At 44.6% G+C, this 19,225-nt stretch overlaps 1 protein-coding gene and 1 long non-coding RNA gene across 3 annotated transcripts in view; one reads left to right on the top strand and one right to left on the bottom strand.

Annotated features, from left to right (window-relative positions):
• The window catches only part of LOC136633216 (NACHT, LRR and PYD domains-containing protein 12-like), a 120,958-nt gene that overhangs the window by 2,368 nt on the left and 99,365 nt on the right, over positions 1-19,225 (bottom strand). Inside the window, exons 10-11 of the mRNA XM_066608763.1 lie at positions 17,382-17,552; positions 5,610-5,780 (exon numbers count right to left, since the gene is read on the bottom strand). Coding sequence (XP_066464860.1) covers positions 5,610-5,780; positions 17,382-17,552 — 342 coding nt within the window. The remainder of the gene's footprint in view (positions 1-5,609; positions 5,781-17,381; positions 17,553-19,225) is intronic.
• The window catches only part of LOC136633217 (uncharacterized), an 87,380-nt gene that overhangs the window by 63,170 nt on the left and 4,985 nt on the right, over positions 1-19,225 (top strand). The window contains exons 2-4 of one of the 2 annotated variants that reach the window (XR_010793247.1): positions 5,631-5,825; positions 16,519-16,641; positions 17,403-17,437. This is a non-coding gene — a long non-coding RNA (uncharacterized lncRNA). The remainder of the gene's footprint in view (positions 1-5,630; positions 5,826-16,518; positions 16,642-17,402; positions 17,438-19,225) is intronic. The other variant, XR_010793246.1, reaches the window with a different exon arrangement.

Here is a 19,225-nt window from a genome sequence, read left to right as displayed (position 1 = left end):
CATATATAATCTGGGTCCCAACATATAATTTATATCAGGATATTTCGAGTACTAAACTGCCTTAACGTAACTCTGTCGCCTAGTTCAAGGACAGTATACAAAGTCGCTAGCTATAGTGAAAAATCACGATACAGCTTAAAGCTGGATGTAATAGCTGATATTCACTACATATAGCCCACAAGCAGATCTTTTCCAAAAATGGGTAGCGATTATAGCAGGCAAAAGAGGTTGTTGCAAAGATGAATGAAACACCCCCAAGAGGCTAATAAGCCCTAGAGGTTTTTGACCCTTATTTTATATAGTAGCTACAAATAATGCAGCTAATTTGAGAGTCAAAATCCCATAATTAGATAATAGTTCTATCATAAACCCAATAGGGGTATTTGAGAAATTATCTAATTGAGCCTGCAAATAAGTATCAAATATCCAATATGCCAGAGTTTTCCCTAGAACACCCAAAAATAGAAAGCAAATAAATAAAAAGATAAAGCCTGTGGCTCTGATGGCGGAAAACGCTGCGTTTTTCACGCACGAAAATCGCAAACGCCAGTGGGTAGGCGCCCTGAGGGTACATTTACATGGGGAGGAAATTCTGCAGAATTTCCACATCCAAAAAAGAGTCAAATCTACACCATTGCAACAAGTTTTGTCTAGAAATCAGCTGCTAGTTCACAGCTGATTTCTGCAGATACTGTGCTCCCCTAAACCACCCAATTCTTGGCGATATCAATGCAGCATTTTACTTGGTTCCCTGCGACTTCTAGTAAGTACAGCACCAATGGCATCACTCAGTGTGGATTTTGACACAGGTTTGGATGTAGGAATGTTGCAGACTTTTCCGCAGTGGAAATTGCACAGCATTTCTGCCCCATGTGAACATACCCTTAGGACTTCTGAACATGAGTGTTTTTACACATGCTAATTCCCCAATAGTGCCGACTATGGAGTGGATAGACACTATTATATTGGGATATTTTTTTCTCTTCTATTTTTACTGTTGTATGCGGTTATTTGCTGCCATATGCAGCTCACGCTGGCCATACGCTGCACTATGGGGTCTTATCTATGGAGCACTAGTGCCATATGCAATGTACCCACTACTGCCACATCTATACAGGTTTGCTGTGTTGGTTGCTGCAGGACTGTATTAGATATGTGCTTTGTTTCTGCCAGATGCTATATGATTGTGAAATTTATAATCAGATTAGATGCAGTTCACCAAAAATGTGTTTTTACAAAGATTTCCCCTGCTATCCAGTGCTTTGGTGCTGTTCTTTTTCCTCTAATGGCCCCCTGATGAGTCCATGGGTAGGATGAAATGCCTTGTGATTTCTGACATTAACTGCAGATCTCTTCTTCTCTGTGTTGTCCCTCTTTGTGTTCCCTGCTAATATATACTCTAATTAAGGTCACAACAGGGTTTTCTAGTTATCAGGGTATTCTCAGAACTGCTCTTTTTAGGGCGATTGCCCCACATATTGCTGCATAGAAAGATTTAGTTGCTAGGGATATTCAGGGACAGTTTCTTCATTCCCTTTAAGCTCATCCTTAGAGGAGCTGACATCCAGAAATGTTCATGAAAAATCATGCTTACATATATGGAGGGGTCCACAGGAGACCCATGAGTCTCTATTATCATCATTATCACCTTTCTTTACTGAAGTAAATTTTGCCATAGGTTACCTTCATATGGCTATATTGTGGATCAGTGGTTCTCAACGTGGGTGTTGTCATCACCGACCAGTTTCTTCACCTCATTTCATAAGTCATTGCACTTGACCATACCCATGTATGGGATTTTTGACATGGTGTTCCCGCCTGTGGTTACTCTGAGCGCAGGAATTTTTCTCTTTCTCTCAATTTCCACTGTTAATTGTTCTGGGGCCCATCTGGCTTCCCAGCCTTTATTCCATGCATGTTCTCATTTGATGTCCCTGCAAAGGGACGTGGTTTACTCTTTCTACACCACTCTGACTGCTTCAACTATCACCATCTGTGAAGCATTTTAGGTCCATCAGGCCAAGACATATAGAGGCGCTGTCCAGGCCACCTTATATTGCCCCCTGGTGGGCGTTCTTACTTTTCAAGGGTGTGGAACAAAAAGTGGTTGATAGGGGGGAGTTCTGTGTGTGCTTCGTTGATTTTTTTCATCTAGTAACTACATTTTTTCTAAAAGTTAGTAGTGATACCTTGGTTTTCGTTGTAACGGTCTGAAAACAATCGGTGAAATCTGAAACCAACGACAACCGAGACAGTTATTTCCATATGAATCGCTCACATGTAATGGGAGTTGTGTGCAACCTGCGCACCTCTATCATATAATGTATGACTTTATAACTCCATGACTTCACTACAGATTAATCACACTTCATAACACTGGATAACCTACAGCACAACCTAACTGGCTGTATTCCATAATGCCGCTGATTGGTTGGAACTGCTTCAAACTTTCACTTGTGTGGGTCTCTGGGAGTTGTAGTCTTAGTGGACGCCAAGTGTCTTTTCAGAACACTGATATAAACTACAACTCCCAGAGACCCACACAATTGAAAGTTCCAGCCAAACAGCGGCATTATGGAATACAGCAGGTTAGGTTGTTCTTTAGGTTATCCAGTGTGATTGATCTGTAGCGGAGTCATGGAGTTATAAAAGTCGTACATCATTATATGATAGAGTGACATAAGCAGTGAATTCTTAAAGCATACTTTATAAAAATGGCTGAGAAGAAAAAATGCTGTCAATATTCAAATGAATACTTGAAATACAGATTTATCCCTTCTCCTACAAACGGATAGCTTCCCTTGTGCCTCGTTTGTGAAAAGGCATTTTCAAATGAAGCTATGAAACCTTTAAAATTGAGTGATCACCTTGCAAAAATGCATTCCCAATAAGGGGGTTAGCGTATTTCATTTTTCCATTTTTTTAAAGTCAAAGTTTGAGAACCGCAGCACTGTAGGCAAGTTGTTTGGAAAATCTGCTTTCAGTGCTGACAAAGGCTTCCTTGCTTCCTATAAAATCTCTTTATTAATAATGCAATGTGGCAAATCACATACTATTGGGGAAATACTTATATTACCTGCAGTTAAAGAGATTGCCAGTACAATGCCTGATGTGTGTGCTATGGTGAAATCGATTCTTTTGAGTAATGACGCCATTTCAAGAAGAATTAATGAGATTGCTGCTGACTTGGAAGAAACGCTTTTGGACATGTTAAAGAACACAGAACTTGTAATGCAAATTGACAAGTCAACAGTTAGAGACAATGAAGCATTGCTGCTAGCTTGCGTCCATTTCATTAATCGGAATGAAGAGGTAGTGGAGGAACTGTTGTTTACCAGAAATTTAACCGCCAACACAAATGGCTCCTCTTTATACAAAAGAGTAGAAGAAATTTTCCAAGAAAAAAAATCCCTTTAACAAATGTACTTGCTTGTGCAACCGACAGAGCTGCATCCATAATTGGTTGATATTGCAGATTTATAGCCCATTTAAAATCAGCTATACCTGGCATAATGGCAGTCTACTGTGTGATCTATTGACAGCACCTGTTTGCTAAACTTTTATGTAAGAGATTGCAGGATTCTCTGCGCTATGTAATTAATGCTGTTAACAAGATAAAAGCGCAATTTTTGAACAAGCGTCTTTTCTGCAAGCTTTGTCAAGACCATGATGAAGAATTCAAACATCTACTCCTACGCACTGTTGAGTTTCTTCGGCCAATTGACCAAAGCTTTTGTGATGCAATCAAACTACGTCTTGACGTTGCCTATCTCACAGACATTTTTGACAAACTCAACAAGGTCCACACAAAGCTATAAGGAGACAAAATGAATTTCATTAAGGCTAAAGGTATAATCTCTTCCTTCATTGCCAAACTGGACCTTCACACCAATAACCTGAGTTGACGTGAACTCTGTCAGTTTTTGAGTCTTCAAAAAATCGCACACAAAGACAGAAACGAACTTCAGGATGCCAACTTAGACGTTTTTTGCTCAAACATGTCAAAGAAGACATGCAAACTAGATTTCATGATCTGTGTACCCTTGAAATACCAATGTGGGTACTCAATCCATTTTCAGCAGATGCAGGAGAATTTCTTCCAGATTACAAAAGCAGTTGATCGACTTGAAACACGATAGCAAAGCCCAAGCATTTTTCCAACAATATGACTATGAATGTTTTTGGGTGAAAGTGAAGAATTCCTATCCTATCCTGTGGCAGGAAGTTAAGTGGCTCGTTTCAGCTTTCCTCTCTACGTACTTAGTGAAGAAGGGCTTCAGTGCAGTTCAGCAGCTCCTGACAAAAGCGAGAAACAAACTTCAGATATGTGTAAGGGGCAACTTGAGACTACGGTTGGCGAAGATAGAACCAGATATCATAAAATTAGCTTCCGCTCATCAGGCCCAAGGCAGCCATTAATGACACAAATTGATTGTGGCAAACATTATTATTATTAGTCGAATGTCATTGTTCTTGCATTTTAATTCGTCTTCTAACCACTAAGGATTAAGGTGCATCTTGCATTTTCTTTATACGTTGTACAGTTCTATCGAATGATAATTAAAGATGTTATTATTGCTTGCTTCTCCCAAAAAATTATCTTCTGCAATAGAACCTGTTTTTTTTAATATTTAGCACCTACATTTTAGCAGCTAAAATTTAGCTGATTAAAATACTTCTTTGGTAATTTTTAGAGACATGTTTTCACAACTAATGCTAATCTGTTACACACTGTCAAACTTTCCAAAAAAAGTATTCAGTATTTTAATTTGTACTTTTGACTGTAAACAAGGTAAACATTGACTGGGTTTAAACTAGTACGGCTTGGGGGCGCTGGCCACCATCCCAATACCTAAAGGTGGCGCTGGGCTGAAAAAGGTAGAGAACCACTGCTGCAGATGACCTGTTTCCATACATGTGCTGCAGCGTTACATGTGATAATTAGCAAAGTCCTTTCTTGGCAGGTTGCATTTTGACAAATTTATTGTGAATTATTGAGGCCTTATGTTTTAATCTCATCTTAGTATAAAATATCTCATCTTAGTATATAACAGTATAAAACACGGGGAGAGATAAAATTGCAAACTCAGGGTGGGCACCCACTGGCGTTTTTATTTCTTGTGCTGCGAGAGCAAGGGAAAACACTCACCTCGCAGCGCAAAAAAAAACGCCGGTATTTTCGATGGGGCCAGCGGCAGCGCCGTTGGCCCCCTTGAAAACATGGGGAGAGGTTAATTGTTAATTCGGGTATACAGGCAGGTAGGAACTATTAGAGGTTGATCCAGGGAACAGTCTGATTGCCATTAGGGAGTTGTGAAGGAATTTTTCCCCCAAAAGGGCTAATTGGCTCCTGCTCATGGGGTTTTTTGCCTTCCTCTAGATCAACAACACAGGAGGATAGACAGGCTGGACTAGATGGACATTGTCTTCATTCGGTCTTACATACTATGTTAGTAAAGGTTATGTTTCAAAGGTGACATTATTCACCTTTCCCTTGTCTTGATGTATTTCTGTGAATTTATAGTATAGTCCATACTACTCCGTAAGGATTCATTGGGATGATTTACTGCAGACATTTCTGCCCCGTGTGATCATAGACTTATACTCACCGTATTTCCTCTATTCTGCAGACTGGAGTGGACAGAGCATCCATCAAGTCACTGAAGTGAGGACCAGACAGACAGTTACCAGAAATGTCAAGTTTCTTCAGGGACGGGTTATTCCTTATTACAGATGCCAACTGGGTACAGGACCTAGATGGTAGATCATTACCACCCAAACTGTAAGAGTAAGAAGATGAGATGAGGGTGACGCATCCACAGAACGTTAGTATAACACCTGTACATGGTGAATGTAAAGAGAAAATGCCCCTGGCTTTTAGTAACATTAATAAATGTCATCACTAGAAGCTGCCTCTTGTGTGTGGTGGATGTCAGGAATGGCAGCAGCTATAGGATATGTCCATTGACACCTAATTCGGTAGAAATACTGAATCGCAATATTGAGGAACATCATCCCTGCACTACCGTCCACCGAGCCCCAGGGAGAGCTGCTCATAGGAGGTGATCCCTACACTTGCAGAGCTCTGTGCAGTGTCCCGCTGGGGGCCCAGGCTCTACAAGTAAAACTCAGATTGGGGGCCACAGTACCAAATATCCCTGTTAGCCGCTCACCACTGAAATGCCACAGAACATCAATTGTTGGGTCAATTCATTCCAGCTTCTGCACATCCACAAGAAAATCTTCCACAATGTCAGCATGTCCATACAGTAACTTTATTATATACAGTTTAGGATTTATTAAGTTAGTGTACGGACATGCTGATATCAAGGAAACGGTTTTGTGTGAACGATTAGGGTACTGTCCACTGATAACGATTAAGGTCTAGTCCAATTTGGCCAACCCTTGTTCTGTGAGCTCAGAATGATTAATGCAGGGAAAGTGGGGGTGCTGGGTAAGTTTTGGATGTGACAGTACTACAAGGAAGAGGGGCTGGATGGGATTGTGCTTTGAACGGAAAGACCAGATGTGATTACACTGTGATGCGGGGTGGGAGTGACGGATGTGGCCATACTGGGGTAAGGTGGAAGAGAGCTACATGTAGTTATACTATGAGGGAGTAGGGGGTCGGACATAATTATACTGCGAGGGGGAAGACCAGATGTCATTATACTGTGAGGTGTGAGTGTTGGAAGTGATCATGCTGCCAGGGGCCACACACTATATTTGCACCAAAAATTGAGACTTTTGCAATTTTCTACTTTTGAAACACACAGTGTTCAGAGAGAGGAGCTTAGTGGTAGGGGCATGGTCTGCCACAGCCCATCAGTATTACTATTAGCCAATTTCTGGCATAAATTATAGTGGAAATTTTTGAAAGCGCATAGCTGGCATAGATTTCAGTTTGAGGCACACATGGAGCCAGAGATTTACTAATTTTTATATCCTTATCTAGCACCATATTAATTATGATGGGCAGATGAAACGCTAGTCCTAATAAATGTACCCCGTTATCTGCCAGTTTTCTTTTTAGAAATGTGGTGGACAACAGCTGGTATAATTGTGAGTGGGGTGGTTGGAGATGGATGCAGTGTGGACAGAGTATTCATACTTCCTCAGATAGGCAAGATATACTTCTTACTCCAGAAAGGTATCTCCACCATTTTTGTAGAGCTCTTCCATTCTCGGTATTTCACTGATGAACAGTCTAGACTGGAGTTACTGAAGTAAGAACATACAAGGACATACATTCTAGACACGACATCTCGCTTTACAGTGACAGATTACAAGAAGTCACACTCTGAGACTTAACATATACATTAGTGTGAAACGGGTGAAAATAGATTTCAACCAAAACACTCTTTTGCTGACTTAACTTGAACAAGAAACAATGGTTTCAGGTGACATCCTGTTGGAAAAAAAAGTTGACAAGTTTGAGATTTTTGCTCAGTAATCAGAAGAAAGATCATTCTTTGAAAGAATGTTCTTAAAAAGCTCTTTCTTCCATCAGCCGGAGTCGCTAAACAGGTATGGACAGTTTGATGGACTGTCATTGCCAAAATTAACTAAAACGTGTATGGCCGAGTCTGTTAAATGATTTGGTTCAGGTTTGGAATAGTTGTAACTGGTGTAGATAGGTAGCATGGTCAGGGAAGCCAGAGGTTGGTACACATGTAGATATCTTAGATAGCAGTATGGAGGAGTGGCAGATGAGTAGAGCTTGACTATTGTCTGGGAGCACAATAATCTTGCAAGGAATGGAGGTGATAGGCCAGGTTTATATGTTGTAGCTAATCAAGGGACAGGGTGGGGCCAATCAAGGAAACGGGAACAGGAGCAGGGAATCAGGACCAGGTCATGCCAGTGAGCTATTCAAAAGGCTAGATAGATGAGCTGCTAGAGCGACCACCTGGAGTACAGAAATTCCCAGGTTCAAGCCCGAACAATAGCCCCCTTCTTCCAAGATGGCCTCCAGACACTCCAGTGACTGGTTTTCATGGGTATCTTTTATGAAATGCCTTTGCAGTGCAGCTCCCAAGAGTTTCCTTAGGCTCATATCCTCTCCACTGCACTAGGAAATGCAATTTCCCTCTGTAAAATCTAAAGTCCAGAATCTTGTCGACAAAAAAATTCTTCTTCCCCATGGTGTATTTTAAGCCTGCTAAGGAGTTTTAAGCAGAAAGCAACTTGGCCAACCTTGGCAGCAATCTGAAATGGCCCACTAAACATTTGAACTAATTTGTGAGAGGGCTAATGTGATGCAACCAAGGACAATCACTGCCTGCGGGTAACACCGCTGCCTCTTCTCCTGGCTTACATGCTGGCATTGCTGTCCAACCCCCCCTCCCCCTATCCGCATGACCCTGCGTCCACAGAGCACACAAAATTTTCCCTGCTCAGCGTTCAGCTGCCCTCATGCCACACGCTCGCTTCATAGCCACACCACCCTCATATCTATTTATAAATGCGTACTGGATGAGGAGGAGCCGGAGGCACACACTGCAGAGGGTTGGCAGGGCTAGGCAGTGACCCTCTGTGAAAGTGTGGGCGATAGCCCACAGTGCTGTTAAAGGGGTTGTCCATTGTGCATTAATTATGAGCCATACAGAAGTTATTCACTTACCTGTTCCGTTGCTGGCGTCCCTGTCTCCATGGTGCCGTCTAATTTTCAGCGTCTAATCGCGGCCATCTTCGCAAGGTAAGTAAGAAGTCACCGGAGCGCGGGGATTCGGGTAAGTACTATCCGGTTTTTTTGTTAAACACATGCATCGGGTTTGTCTCGCGCCGAACGGGGGGGCTATTGAAAAAAAAAACCGTTTCGGCGCGGGACAACCCCTTTAAGGATTGATGATAAATGGACGTACATCATTCCAATCCCGTGCCACCTCTGTCACAAAATTGTCAGGAGCAGGAAACGTGGGCATAAAAGGGACTCAGGTGCCAGCACTTCTACACATCTCCACAATGCAGCAATACTCTGTGTGGGAAGCACGTGAGCGGGCCCAGGGTCAGGCTCAGTCCCAGCCTCCATCTTGTGTGACCCAAGCTATGGGTAGTCCATGTGTCCCCACACACTTCATTCTGTGTATGTGTCAGGCAGCTGAACACCGCAATGGGAAACCTTTGTGCACCCACAGTATAGGTGGGCCCCAGTAACATTTCTGTAGCAAGAGTATAGGCGAACCCCTCAAACCTTTCAGTAGCAAGTGTATAGGCGGACCCCAGTAACATTTATGTAGCAAGAGTATAGGCGGACCCCTGTAACATGTCTGTAGCAAGAGTATAGGCGGACCCCAGTAACATTTCTGTAGCAAGAGTATAGGCGAACCCCTCAAACCTTTTAGTAGCAAGTGTATAGGCGGACCCCTGTAACATTTATGTAGCAAGAGTATAGGCGGACCCCTGTAACATGTCTGTAGCAAGAGTATAGGCGGACCCCAGTAACATTTATGTAGCAAGAGTGTAGGCAGACCCAGGGACATTTCTGTAGCAAGAGTATAGGCGAACACCTGAAAAAAGTTGGTTACCAAGAGTGTAGGCTAGAGATGAGCGAGCATACTCGCTAAGGACAATTACTCGAGCGAGTATTGTCCTTAGCGAGTACCTGCCCGCTCGGAAGAAAAGATTTGAGTGTCAGCGTGGGTGAGCGGTGAGTTGCGGGAGTGAGCAGGTGGGAGTGGGGGGGGAGAGATGGAGAGAGAGATCTCCCCTCCGTTTTGCCCTGCTCTCCCCCGCAGCTCCCCGCTCCGAATCTTTTCTTCCGAGCGGGCAGGTACTCGCTAAGGACAATGCTCGCTCGAGTAATGCTTGCTCATCTCTAGTGTAGGCGAAGGCCAGAAAAATTAGTTAGATAACAGTATAGGCAAGGACCTGAAAAATTGGTGTAACAAGAGTACAAGTGTACCCCTGAAAAATTGCTCAACCGCAAGGTCAGGTGAAACCCATAAACATTTTTTAAAGATACAGCTCGCTGTTGCTTAATTTGTAAAATTGTAAAAAACTTTTAAACAGAGCCTTTTGGGCTGCAGAAAAATTGGCAGTTCAGCGTGATGACATGCTGTTTTAGGAGGAGGAGTAGGAGGAGTAATAATATCCGAGAGTGATTGACAAAGCTAATTCCCCCTTTTTTGTGGTGATAGAGGATGCATTTTTCTCCTGTTGCAGTGAAAAGAATCATTAGGTTCCGCTGCTTTCCGCCGGTGGAAAAGAGAAGTCTGGGAAAATCCAGCCTTTGTTCATCTTTATGAGTGTAAGCATGTCGGCACTGGCAGTTGACAGGCGGATACGCTTATCCGTGATGATTCCCCCAGCTGCACTAAACACCCCCTTTGACAAGACGCTAGCAGCAGGGCAGCCCAGCACCTCCAGGACGTACAGCGCAAGTTCGTGCCATGTGTCCAACTTTGACACCCAATAGTTGTATGGAGCAGAGGCATCACGGAGGATGGTGGTACGATCGGCTATGTACTCCCTCACCATCTTTTTACAGTGCTCCCTCTGACTCAGCCTTGACTGGGGAGTGGTGACACAGTATTGCTGGGGAGCCATAAAGCTGGCAAAGGCCTTCGAGAGTGTTCCCTTGCCTGCGCTGGACATGCTGCCTGATCCCCGCACCTCCCCTGCTACTTGGCCCTCGGAACTGCATCTTCTGCCACTAGCGCTGTCAGATGGGAACTTTAGTATCAATTTTTCCACCAGAGCCTTGTGATATTGCATCACTCTAGTACCCCTTTCCTATTCGGAAATGAGAGTGGAAAGGTTCTCCTTATACCGTGGGTCTAGAAGGGTGTACATCCAGTAATCCGTGTTGGCCAGCATGCGCCTAACGCGAGGGTCACAGGAAAGGCAGCCTAACATGAAGTCAGCCATGTGTGCCAGGGTCCCAGTACACAACATATTGCTGTCATTACTAGGAGGATGACTTTCAGGATCCTCCTCCTCCTCTTCAGCCCATACACGCTAAACAGATGAGAGGCAAGTAGCATGGGTACCCTCTGCAGTGTGGCCAGCTGTCTCTTCCCCCTCCTCCTCCTCTCCCTCCCCCTCCTCCTCCTCCAAAATGCGCTGAGATATGGAAATGAGGGTGGTCTGGCTATCAAGCGACACACTGTCATGCCCCGTCTCCTATTCCAACCGCAAAGCGTCGGCCTTTATGCTTAGCAGCGAACTTCTCAGCAGGCAAAGCAGTGGGATGGTAACGCTTATGATTGTCGCATCACCGCTCACCCTCTGGGTAGACTCCTCAAAGTTTCTGAGGACCTGGCAGATATCTGCCATCCATGCCCACTCCTCAATAAAGAATTGCGGAGGCTGACTACCACTCCGCCGCCCATGTTGCAGCTGGTATTCCACAATTGCTCTACGCTGCTCGTACAGCCTGGCCAACATGTGCAGCATAGAATTCCAGCTTGTGGGCACGTCGCACAGCAGTCAGTGTTCTGGCTGCTGAAACTGACGTTGCATGGGTCCTCAGGGTGGCAGCGTCCGTGGTGGACTTGCGGAAATGTGCGCAGACACGGCGCACCTTGCCGAGCAGGTCAGACAAGTGGGGGTAGCCTTTCAGAAACCGCTGCACCACTAGATTGAAGACGTGGGCTAGGCATGGCACGTGTGTGGGCTGCCGAGCTGCAGAGCCGCCACCAGGTTACAGCCGTTGCCACACACGACCATGCCTGGTTGGAGGCTCAGCAGCGAAAGCCAGAGATCGGTCTGCTCTGTCAGAACGTGCAACAGCTCGGGGGCCGTGTGCCTCTTGTCACCTAAGCTGATTAGTTTCAGCATGGCTTGCTGATGCTTGCCCACTGCTGTGCTGCCGCACCGCGTGCTACCGACTGCTGGCGACGTGCTCACACTTCTTAATTGAGAGGTAGAGATGGTGGAGGAGGAGGGTTTGGAGGAGGTGGCATAAAACACCGCAGATACCAGCACTGAGGTAGGACACGCTATTCTGGGTGTGGGTAGGACATGAGCAGTCCCAGGCTCTGACTCAGTCCCAGCTTCCACCAAGTTCACCCAATGTGCCGTCAAGGAGATATAGTGGCCCTGCCCGCCAGTGCTTGTCCACGTGTCCGTGGATGGAGTGGAAGACCGTGGAAGTGAGGGTGTGGGTGCAGGCCAGGAGACACTCGTACCTGCGTCCTGGGAGGGGGATTGGATCTGTGTGGCAGATTGTGGCACAGGGAAAGAAGGAGTGGTGTGACCCAGAGGCGGTAAATGTACTTCGTCCCACCTTGTGGGGTGCTTGGCCATCATATGCCTGCGCATGCTGGTGGTGGTCAGGCTGGTAGTCGTGGCTCCCTGGCTGATCTTGGTGCGACACAGGTTGCACACCACTGTTCGAAGGTTGTCCGCGCTCTCACTAAAAAACATACACACCTTTGAACACCTATCCCTCTGCACTGAGGCTTGCCGCGAGGGGGTGCTTTGGGAAACATTTAGGGGATTCTTCGCTCTGGCCCTGCCTCTACCCCTTGCCACTCCACTGCCTCTTCCAACCTGTCCTGCTGCTGAACTTGCCTCTCCCTCTGAAACCCTGTCCTCAGTAGGCTTAGCAAACTAGGTGGGGTCAGTCACATCAGCGTCCAGCAGCTTTTCCTCCTAATCTTCTGTGCGCTTCTCCCTCGGACTTACTGCCCTTACTACTACCTTACTGACAGACAACTGTGTCTCATAATCCTAATCCACAAAAAGCTCGAGACAGTTGCTGGAAGTCCCCAGCCTCAACACCCAGACTCTGTGAACTTTCCAAAGGTTGGGCATCGGTCACGACAAACTCCTCAGGTGAGAGAGGAACCATTTTTCCCACTCAGGGCAGGGACCCGAGAAACAGTTCCTGGGAGCCTGCCTGCTCAGAATATGTCATTTTCATGGAGTGAGGAGGCTGTGAGGAAGGAGGAGCAGCCAGAGGATTCAGAGTTGAAATCCCTAGGCCGGGAGTAGTGGACTGCGTAGAAGACTGGGTGGTCGATACATTGCTGGAGGCATTTTCTGCCATCCACGACAGGACCTGATCGCACAGCTCTATTTGTAATAAAGGTCTACCACGCGGACCCGCAAATTGTGATATGAAGCTGGGGAGGCCAGAAACTTGCCTCTCTCCTAATCCCTCAGTAGCCAGCTGTGATTCACCACGCCCAGGAACTTGGCCTGTGCCCACACCCTCACATGGACGCCCGTGTCCGCGTCTACGTCCTCGACCCTTACCCCTACTCCTCATCATGGTGGATTAAGAATAGAGCAGAGCCCAAATAAATTACCCCACTGTACAGCACTGACAACTGTGGCTAATTCACCGCACACAGAGACTTGTAGATAGCGGAGGCTCTATGCTGTGACTTGAAAAAATTAACCTGCTGTCTTGTGCTGATACCTAGGGGTAATTTACTGCTCACAGAGACTTGTAGATAAGAGAGGCTGTATGGAGTGAGAGAAAACTCTAAAGCCAGTGGATAGTGCTGGTAACTGCGGCTATCTCAACCCCCCTCAAGGAAAGGGTATTGTGAGACGCTCTGCACAGTGGCAGAGCTGAAATACTTTGCAGTGGCCTAGGAAATATTTGAGCTCTCACTGTGAAACAGTACTCTTTGTAAGGCACTGCAGGCTGAGTATGCTATAGCTGAAATACTTTGCAGTAGCCTAGGAAATTTTAAAGTGCAGTTTCACGGTGAGAGCTCATTGTAAGGCACTGCGGGTTGAATACACTATAACTGCAAGGCTGGGAACAGGTCTAGATGCGTAATACAAAAGTTGGTGCACTACTGCTCCCAGCCAGCCACAACTATAATGCACATGGTGAGATGTAGCTCTAAAAAAGGACTGTTGGGGTTCTTGCACAGAGAATCAGGAGTCCTGTAAAACTTTCCCTATATAGGCAACTCTGTCCCTAAACTCTGCGTAATGCACTGCAGACTGAGAACGCTATAGCTGAAATGGCCTGCTTAAGAAAATAAATTGGTGAACTACTGCTCCAAGCCAGCCACAACTATAATGCACACAATGAGGAGTAGCCCTAAGAAGGACCGTTGGGGTTCTTGAAGACAGGATCCTACGCTAACACTATCCCTGTATAAGTAGCAGCACTTTCCCTAACCTCTGCCAGCATGCGTCTGAGGCGAGCCGCGGGTGGGACCAGTTTAAGTACTCGGCGGTCACCTGATCAGCCCAGCCACTCACTGCTGTTGGCGGGCAGAGGGCTGGCACGTCACAGCCGGAAGTGGTAATGCCTTCCCCGCATGTTTATTGGCTAGAAAATCGCGCTAAACATGCGGGGAAGGAAATGCAATTGACTCGAATACCGCGTGGTGTTCGTCTCGAGTACCCTAATACTCGAACGAGCATCAAGCTCGGACGAGTGTGCTCGCTCATCTCTAGTGAAAATACATGTTCCTGGCAGCATAAGATGTATTAAAAAGTTACTGTTTATTCCTCCATAATAAAATAGTTGGCGATGTTTCGACCTATGTAAACAGGTCTTTATCAAGCTTCATTTGCTGCTTTGTATATACTTTTCTGCACTTATATTTTTGGTGGACAGCTAGACCTCATCCACCTGAAAGCAGGAGAAGCCTTTCAGTATCTGTCCTTTTAGAATTTTTGAGGGGTTCTTGTAGCACCTTAATTAGCTTCTCTTGGGTTTCTAGCAATGTAGTTAATCTGTGAGTTAATGTAGGAGTGGGATTATTTAAGGGCAGGTCAGGAATAAATACGGGATATAAACCAAGGTTAGCAAAAACAGAACTTTGCAAAGTGGAACTATATTTGGAGTGATTATACATGAATTCTGCTGTTAATAAGTAATCCCCCCAATCATCCTGGAGGTATGAAATAGAACAGTGGAGGTATTGTTAAAGAGTCTGGTTGATCCTTTCAGCCTGGCATTTAGACTGGGGATGGAAGGCAGAAGACAAATTGATAGTAATCCCTAGAGCCGTACACAAGCTTTTCCAAAATATTGATGTAAACTGAACCCTCCTATTAGAACCACATTATCGGGAACGCCATGTAGCCTAAAATATCACCTTGATCATTAATTTTTCAGCAATGGGGATCTTCTTGGTGGGAATAAAATGGGCAATTTTTGTGAGTTGGTCCACCCCAACAATGATAGTAGTCATTTACTTAAAATTGGGAAAACTCACAATAAAATCCATTGATATTGATCTCCAGTGCCTCGATGGGACTAGAAGTGGCTGCAGTAGTCCAAACAGGAGATTGTGGTGTTTTGTTTTGTGCACATGTTACACAAGAGACAACATATTTTTCACATTGCTCTTACAATTAGGCCACCAAAATGAATGAAGCAGTAGTTCAAATTTTTTCCTGACTTCAAGATGGTCTGCAAGTTTTGAATCATTCAAGTAGAACAGTATTGGGAGCATACAGTATGTTTTCCTGCATCCAAAACCTTTTCTTAAGAGAGAGGTCCACATCCTTAGAAGGATGATTGAGAAAAGAAATTTTGGGGGACAAAATTGTGCAGTCTGTATTAAGGCTAATTTAGACACAACAATTTTTGCTCAAAAATCACTTAAAGTCATCTTTTGCACGATAATCGTTGTGTCTAACTGCACTGACATTGTGCAGTTTTCATTAAGTCGTCGCTGTTCTTTCAGCATGCTGAAAGATCAGTGATCAGTTATCAGGAATTCACAGCGGGATACAGCTGATACTATTGTTTCAGCTGTATCCCGCTCCCTGAAGACAAGTGGGTATGAGTAACACAGCTGTGCAGATGTGTTCTTCATCCCCTGCCTCGACTGTATAACAGCCGGGCACTCCGAGCAGAGAACAGCTGGATGCAGAAAACAAGCAGGGCCACCAACATTAAAGACATAGATACTCTGAATGGGCCCTTTCCTTCTCTACTAAGGAAATGGGTTTGCGGTTGACATCAATACAAAGGTCGATATCTGAGGTAGCAGTATAGAGAAGTGGCAGGCGAAGAGAGCTTGACTACTGGCTGAGAGAACAATCATCTTGCAAGGATGGGAAGTGCTAGGTTAATGTGGTGTACCTAATCAAGGGATGAGGTGGGGCCACCAAGGAAACAGGAGCAGGAGTGGGGAACCAAGACCAGGTAATGCAGGGAAGCTATCCAAAAGGCTGAGTAGCTGAGATGTTAGAGCCCCCATCTGGAGTATAGGAGTTCAACCATCTACTTTACTTCCATCAAATGTGTACGGACACTTCTGTATGTGGAGACGTGAAGATGTCTCTGCTCTAAAGAAATGTTTCACCTTTAAATGATATATAAATTGGAGGAAGATTTTATATTTTGGTCTCCTATTACTTCATGGGGTTTTCCAAGAATTCATAGGTCCTCTATAAAGGTACCTTCACACGGGCCGATAGTCCCTCAAATAATGGCTCAAATGAGTGATTATTGGCCACTGTTTGCCCGTGTACACAGGGCTACCAACACAGCCCTGATGGAGGAGTCACTCAGTTGTTGCTGCATGTTCTGTTTTAGCTCACTGAGAAGGAACAACTGCTGAGCAGCTTCTCACTCCATGTAAACAGGTGTCACTCAATCTATGAATGGCTCCTTTTTACTCTGCATGCAAGCGGATGACTGGAACGATCCCCAACCCGCCCCACCTGTATTCACTTGAATGACAGTCCTGACAGTCCTATCATATAAAGGTAACTTGACTCAGTGACTTTATACTAGTTAATCTCTACAATTTCTGTACAGTCGCTCACTTTATGAGATTTTCTCAGTTAGTGGTACAAGAAACTAACCCCAACATAGTGTGATGTATCCTAAGGAGAGTAATGAGGGACATATTGCTAACGTGGCACGTATCCAGATTCTGTGGTTAGGGCAGCACAAGCTGTAATTATACCATAGAGAGAACTGATAGGAGAAAACATTATCAAAGACGTTACACATCACAGTGCAGTCAGTGGATTATTTCCTTGACATAACAATGGGACAGAGCATGAAATAGAATAAAACCCATGTAATCCCCCCACATTTTGTCCTGCACATGTATAACTTGTGTCCCACACATGCCTCATCCTGTACATGTATAACTTGTACCCCCCACGTCTCATCCTGTACATTTATAACTTGTGCCCCCTACATGTTTCATCCTGTAAATATATAACTTATACCCCCCACATGTCTCATCCTGTACATTTATAACTTGTGCCCCCCACATGTCTCATCCCGTACATGTATAACATGTGCCCCCCACATGTCTCATCCTGTACATTTATAACTTGTACCCCCCACGTCTCATCTTGTACATATATAACTTGTACACCCCCATATGTCTCATCCTGTACATTTATAAATTGTGCCCCCTACATGTCTCATCCTGTACATATATATATTGTGCCCCCACATGTATCATCCTGTACATGTCTATTATACTCACTATAATTCCTCTATCCTGCAGGCTGGAGTGGACAGAGCATCCATCAAGTCACTGAGGTGAGGACCAGACAGATTATTATCAGACAGGTCAAGTATCTTTAGGGATGGGTTATTTTTTATTCCAGATGCCAACTGGGTGCAGGACGTGTCTGGTAGAAGATTATCACCCAAACTGTAAAAATAAGAAGATAAGATGAGGGTGACATGTACACAGAGCATTAGTATAACACCTATACATGGGGAATGTAGAGAGAAAATGTCCTCGGCTGTTAGTAACATCCATAAATTTCATGGCTGGAAGCCGCCTCTTGTGTGCAGTGGATGTCAGGAATGACGGCAGCTATATGATGTGTCCACTGACACCTAATCCATGGTCTAGAAATATAGAATCCCTGATTATTGCAGAACATGGATCTACAATAGTCGTAAAGCTGGATGGAGGACCTTGTATCAGCGGTCATCAGCGGCCGAGAACTCTCCTTCCTCCACTATGTAATTGTAGCTCTCAGTCTGCAGCTCCTGTGTCCTCCATTCACCTCCGGTCTTCTCATTATTACATGTCACATGTGGCTCTTCCCGGACTAATAGAACAACACTGAAGTGTACCGGTCACATATGTCACATGGTCAGGAGATGCTAAATACTCTGTGCTGCTGTGGACCTGACATGGATAGTGAGCAGTAAAGCAGAGCTGGGTGTATCATTGTCTAATTCTTGGTCCCCACAAGTGGCACAGGATGTTGGAGCTATGATGGTGGGAGCCAACTGCTTGTCACTAACATAAACCACAGGCGGTATTACACAGGATACAATTAGATACACAGCTCAGCAGACAGTATCACACGGGATAGGATTAGATACACGGCTCAGCAGACAGTATCAGACCAGATAGGATTAGATACATGGCTCAGTAGACAGTATCACACAGGATAGGATTAGATACAGCTGCATAGCAGTATCACATTAGATTAGAATTATGACATAAAAAAAACAAGTCGCATGTTTTAAAATAAGCAGACCATAATGATCACCAGATGAATATGTACAATACACGCAACTTACAATGGTCAATGCATATGCAGTATACATATATAATATAGAGAGACAGGGGTCTCAAAAGGAAGGAAACACTCAAAGTGAAAACGATTGTGGCAAATAGAGATCCAATTTTCCACACAGAAGTTGTCCTCGGTCAGATTTGAACCTGCGACCCCAGTACTATTAACCACTGAGCATCCAAGCTTCTTAATTGTCCTACTTTTTCCTCTGGAAAAGAAGGAAGTGAATAAGAAAAGGGAAAGAAAGTCTACTCCTCTTTCTTCACTTTCTTCTTCTCCTCCTTGGTCAAATTGGAACCTAGCACTCCAGCTCTGCATGGCAACAATGCTAACCACTGAGCTACCATGCATCTTCCTTCACTGTAGTAGAAGTAGAATAAGAACAAGAAAAAAACATATAGAACATACACACTGCATGCAAACGTTGCCTTGTTAGGTCTGACTCTAAGACCCCAGCACTGCAAGGCAACAGTACCAACAACTGAGCCACCAAGCTTTATTGTCATTCTTTCTCTTCTTACTTCTTCCTTCAACAAGAGGACACATAGAAGAGAAGGGAAAAAAAGGAGAAGATTTTTCTCTTTTTCCTCTTAATACTTTTTCACTTTTTCTTTCTCTTCCTACCTCTCCTTGTTCTTTTTCAGTTTCTTTTTCATCTTCAAAGCATAACAGGAGGAAGAAGCAGCAACAGGAAGGAAAACGTGGAGAAAAGCAGCAGCAGGGTGGCTAAGTGTTTAACAATGTCGCCTTGCAGTGCTGCATTCCTAGGTGCACATATGACTAAGGA

Source organism: Eleutherodactylus coqui, chromosome 6, assembly GCF_035609145.1.
Source record: "Eleutherodactylus coqui strain aEleCoq1 chromosome 6, aEleCoq1.hap1, whole genome shotgun sequence".
NCBI classification, from domain to species: Eukaryota; Metazoa; Chordata; class Amphibia; order Anura; family Eleutherodactylidae; genus Eleutherodactylus; species Eleutherodactylus coqui.
The sequence above is the reverse complement of the archived record's forward strand: the minus strand, read 5'-3'. Positions and strand labels throughout refer to the sequence as shown.